This window comes from Nestor notabilis, unplaced genomic scaffold (genome assembly GCF_000696875.1).
Source record: "Nestor notabilis isolate BGI_N333 unplaced genomic scaffold, ASM69687v1 scaffold34474, whole genome shotgun sequence".
In the NCBI taxonomy this organism is placed as follows: Eukaryota; Metazoa; Chordata; class Aves; order Psittaciformes; family Psittacidae; genus Nestor; species Nestor notabilis.
Window position 1 is genome coordinate 1 of NW_009924898.1, and position 5613 is coordinate 5613.

The 5613-nt window shown below is 39.7% G+C and overlaps 1 protein-coding gene across 1 annotated transcript; it reads left to right on the forward strand.

The window, feature by feature from the left end:
* Nucleotides 1–269: 269 nt before the first annotated feature.
* Nucleotides 270–4434, forward strand: LOC104401408 (AP-1 complex subunit sigma-3-like). The gene is given in 6 exon segments (XM_010012787.1): nucleotides 270–405; nucleotides 505–556; nucleotides 558–680; nucleotides 1828–1936; nucleotides 2883–3020; nucleotides 3961–4434. Coding segments are annotated over 6 exon segments (594 nt in total). The 3' UTR covers nucleotides 3997–4434.
* Nucleotides 4435–5613: the final 1179 nt, after the last annotated feature.

The following is a 5613-nucleotide window of genomic DNA, read 5'->3' on the forward strand; positions in this document are numbered from 1 at the left end:
TGCTGTAGCTGAACCCAGGACAGCACCTAAGCATTCGTATTTCTAGTCTTGTGCCATGCTGCATCCTAGATCTCCCTAGCCCTGTGGAATATAAGTCTTTACTCCCTTCACTAAGGTATCTAATCTTGCTGGAGGAGGGGTGGGGGCCCTTTTCTCACCACTGCAAAGTGATGATGCTCCTCCTGTTCTCCAGGGAAGTGGCAGAATAGGAAGCAGTGCAGCTGTTTGCACAAGGTAAGGGAGGATGGGTGGGAGAGGATGCAAAGGGGATGCTGAGGGGACAAGTCCTACAGGGAAAGGAGAGCTACCACGGTAAGAAACAGGAGAAGGGAGGGATCTCTGCTCCTGTTCTCAGCCTCCCACAGACCACACTGATGCCACATCCAACTGTCATGCCAAGGCCAGAGATGCCTTCACTGAGATCTCACAGATTTCAGTGTCAGGCAGAGGAATGCTTTTCTCTGGCCATGGCCCCAGCGTTAACCATGTTGCTTTGTTTACTCTAGATACACTTTATACTGCTGTTCAGTCGGCAGGGGAAATTAAGGCTTCAGAAACACGATGCTACCTGATAAAGAGAAGAAAAAGATCATTCGAGAAATTGTTCAGATTATTTTGTCTCGCAATCAAAAAACGAGTAGTTTTGTTGACTGGAAAGACCTCAAGCTTGTTTACAAAAGGTGTGAGTAATTTTATGAGAACATATAATTACTATTCATACAAATAACACATGCTAGAACAGGAAAAATAAGGGCTCGTTTTAAGAAAAACAGCATACAAAACCCTAAGTAGGAGCCTGCCATCAGCAATCTTAACTGTGTGTAACAGCACAGTGTCCCTGGATAAATTGGCAGTGTAAATTGTGGGTGCAGACTAGTTACACAATCTGTCAAAAGAGAAAAATGGAGTTAACCTAATATTAGTGATCGAAATTCTGTTAGAAGGCTTTAGGCTTCACTGCTCCTAATTCCACAACGTAGCCTGCTGATACATGTGCTGGGCTTTTTCAGGCTCTTTGGGTGGTTGCAGGAACTGTTCTGAGGCAATTCCAACATTGTCTCATATTTTGTCTTTGAAATATTTGTTGGTCTGGAAGGTGTTAATTCCCATTTCCTTTTCCAAGCAAATCACTTGTCCCCAGCTCCAGGATGCTAAGCATTCACTGCCCACTAACTGTTGTAAAGTTGTAGCAAACAAAAGTAGCCTTAAGGTATAGCACACTACAAATTAAGCAGCATCTCCCGTTTAGCAAAAATTGGAGTTCCCTGCTGTGAAGTGGTGGATGTAAGCATCTGACCAGATGATGTGGCAGGTTGAGCCTCCAGACACAGCACCAGAGAATTGGTGTAGATCGCTACTCCTGTCTTGGGATGATTTTAAACAGAAAATTTTGCTTTTTTATGAAGATTTAGTGTAAGCAGTTTCATGCCTTATAGCAAATACTGTCAGTCATTTGATAGCCAGTAGCCTTCCACCTTTATTTTTGCCTTTATTTTTGTTAATAAAGAGCAGTAACTCATTCTACAGTTTAATTAACCCCTCTTACTGTGGCGCTGTTGCAGCAGGTGAGTACTAGGGATTTACTGTTTGGTTTATTAAGGCCAGTGTTGGAGGTATCCCACTTTGCCAAGGGTGGAGACTGTTTTTCTAGCTAATTTGTTTAAATTGCCTTTTTCAGTGTTCTTTGGGACACCACAAAAATAAAAGTATATTATTATTTTAGAGACCAGATAGATATTAACTGTCATTTGTGTAACTTCTAAGAGACAGAGCAGAGCTCTGAGGATTCAGCTGTTCACTCTCATGTTTTTGCCTTTGTTTCCCTAGGTATGCTAGTTTGTACTTCTGTTGTGCAATAGAAGACCAGGATAATGAACTCCTGACACTAGAGGTCGTTCACCGATATGTAGAGCTTCTGGACAGATACTTTGGAAATGTAGGTTTCACTTTCTCCTATGAACTGAATTCCTGGCAGTCTGTCAAACAGTTTTCTGAAGCTGGTTTAGTTTGTGTTTCTGTCCTCCCTGTTTGCCCTGTAGACTTTCTCAATTCAGAGTGAACTCATTGTTAGTATATTTCATAAAAGAGTGCTAAAACTATCAGAAGATTGCTTTTCCTCCACCACTACCACTCTGCCCCAGTTAAACTTCATGCTTTGTATGCTTGTCTTGGAATAGAATTTGAGGGGAAACTTGAGGAAAATTATTTAACTCCTGTGTGACAGTGCTTTAATTCTCGTTCCTGACATCGGCAGATATACTGGTTTTGTTTGTTTCATAATATTGTGAAACAGTGAAGGATATAAAGAAGAAAAAGTATGTGTTTTTCTTAAAGAAAACTGATGAAGGTCAAATCAGCTTTTCAGTAAGTCTTTAAAGAGTACAAGAGACCCACCTTCTCTATGAATATTCTTGAAACAGTTCCCACTACCTTAATTCATCTCTTATTTAAATCACTGTGCCATGACTCATGTTTGTACCACCTCAAAACAAGAAAGCAGTTGGTGACTGTAAGGTCACTAGGACAGGGAATTTGTCTTGCTCTGTGGAACTGTGCATGAACATATGTAACCCATATTACAAGTGCTGTATAAGACGTACTGTAAGGTTAGTAGGCTAGGAAGTCAGCTTTGTTCTCTGAAAAACAGTATGAATGTAGTGTATTATATAAAATACAAGCAGAATATCTTTGCTGTAAGTCTAGGCTATTTGTTTGAAGACAATTATGGGTAGAAGCTGCAATCATAAGCAGTGTTCTTCATCCTCCTAACTGCCACAAGACTGTATACGTTGAACAAGTTTGATCATCTTAACTTCTGGCCCAGTAGTGCTTCTAATGCTGTAAAAGTGATGTAAATGTGGGGTGTTCTTTTGTTCTGGCAGGTGTGTGAGCTGGATATTATCTTTAATTTTGAAAAGGCTTATTTTATTCTTGATGAGTTTATAATTGGTGGAGAAGTACAAGAAACTTCAAAGAGGTCCGCAGTGAAAGCCATAGAAGACTCTGACATGTTGCAGGAGGTAAGGCAGAGGAAGACAAAAGACAAATACCTCCTCGTCTTACATCACATGTTACATGTTCTGTGTGAAAATACGGCTAAGTGCTTCTGATACTTAATTACCTAAATGTGTCTTATGTTCAGTTTCAATAGGTACAACAGTGCAGTTAAGATAGCGGTTACATAAGCTTTCAATTCAACTGCCTTGCATCTTGTGGAATCACCTGGAAGCTCTGTATATACTGCTCTTGCTCTCTTGCAGTTTAATTGCTAAGGTTTCTTGGATATTTTATTAATAAATAGTTTAAGACATATCTAAGGTATTTATATAGTATAAGAACAAAATCTATGATTGTATTGTGTGTATACATATGTATATCTAAATACAGAATATGTTTCACTAATATATTGGAAACAGTTGACCTACTATTAACATTTAAAACTGGAAAAAGCAAGTGCTGGCAAACTCCACTTACATTCCTAAACACTTGTGTAGATTTTCCGCAGGACGCAGGAATATGTAACCTTTATTTGGAACTCAGCAGGATTCTCTTGTAATATACCCTTGAGCCAGGAATGGCAAAAGCGCTTAAACGTGATGGATTTACTTAATTTCTTCCTAGGTAGTGAAGGAAGATACTCAATGAAACAGCATGCTGGTAGAACTAGCTAGGGTCAAACAGTTTTTCACAGTGGTCTGGCGTTTGCACATGAAACTAAGCCAGCTAAGTGGAAAGGCCGGCTAGATATGATGAGTTTAGCCACAACGGTGTTATGTTGTGATCTGAAGATCAGACTTTAAAATGCTGTAAAAGGTTTTTAAAGCAGAATTATTTCCATGTTTTAAATAGTCTAATTCCAGGCAAAACTTCACTGTCTTCAAAGAGGACAAGAGGTTTGGTTTGAGTGTTACAGTACTGCTCCATAATGCATCAGTTGACTCTTCTTTTTTTTTTCCCCAGACAGTGGAAGAGTACATGAACAAGCCTGCATTTTAATGTTACAGCTACCTGGAGAGAGAACTGCTCTATGCACCTGTAAACTGCACTTCCTAAAATTGTTTCCCAATGTGCCAGATCCTTGGAGAAATACCAAAAGCAATAACTTAGAGGGGTTTGTTAGTATAATTGTGAAGGTCAGCTAATGTAGCACAGGGTTTAACAATTCTGTGCTTGCCTTACTCTGCATATGAGTTTCTCAGAGTTGTTATTACCCTTGATGTAGTTTCTCTTGTCCTTGCTGGACTAAACACTTGTTTTGTACCATGTCTTTTAGCTACCAGTTTTGTCATCATAGTGTGTGTTACTCTGATGGTACTTTGAAGTATTTTTACTAGTTTTGGTCCACTGCTGACCATATGACTCCACTTTTGTACAAATGTCCAGTATTTTGAATTTAATGATTATTCTGCTCTAATAATAATTTTTTTTCCAAAAGTCAAATTGTTGTGGGCCTTGATTTCACAAACGTGTTCTGAAAAGATGAAACCATCTAGGTTAGGAAGAAATGTGCTTCTCTTTGGACCAGCCCCTTTCTTTCACTGTCTTCCTTCTATTTTCTACTCTAGTCTGCTAATAAGACTGCTCCAACTGCTATTAGCATGCATTCCACACCTCCGTTTAATCTGGAAGACTGTTCTGACTTGAGGTAGGCTTCTCCCAGGTTTAATGAATCCTTTTTGCTGCTGCATGCGGATGGCCTCTATCTGTCTTTCTTCTCATTTTCCTGTCCCCTTCCTAGATCCCCTGGACCTGAACAAAGGCTATAGCCTTTAGAAGTGTGCAGCTTGAGTGGAGGAGATATCCAGAAGAGAAGAAATTAGTCTTTGGGATTCATTGGTTGCATAGATTCACATTTCCCTTCAACACAGATTTTATTTGATTTCTGGGATGTACAGTTGGTATTTTCCTTCAGGGATTTTTCTGGTCTTTAAATGTCCTGCATTCTTACTCCTACTCTTTCATTGCTCCTTCCTTCCCAGTCTATCTGTATCTTCCTGGGGAGAGGTTTGGGGTTTATTTTGGAGGTGGGAGCACTTTGACACAACATGACAACTTTGTTAATTGTCAACCCACTTTTCTGCCTGTTATCTAGTCTGTTAGTAAAACTGTGACAAGCTGGTTCATAGCGTCATGCTGCTCTTTTTATAATTACTTTATCCATCTGTTTTCTCTGTATTGATGTCAAAGGCATACTTTCAGCATCGGAAAAATGGTGAAATTGCTGAAGGGCTTTTAATAGCTCTGAAGATATTCAATTTAATAGTAAATTAATGAAATTGTATGAGTTGTGTATTATTTGCTCATGGCTTGAAATGAAGTTCTTTTAAAGTAGCATATAATTGATTAAGGAGCCACTTCAGAATGTGCAGAGGCTCTTTCCGCTCTTTACTTTTATAAGTGTCTTCTATTCAGTGAAATCATCAGAAGAATCATAGAATCATAGAATAGTTAGGGTTGGAAAGGACCTTAAGATCATCTAGTCCCACCCCCCCTGCCATGAGCAGGGACACCACACACTAAACTATGTTGCCCAAGGCTCTGTCCAGCCTGGCCTTAAACGCCTCCAGGGCTGGAGCATTCACAACTTCCTTGGGCAACCTATTCCAGTGCCTC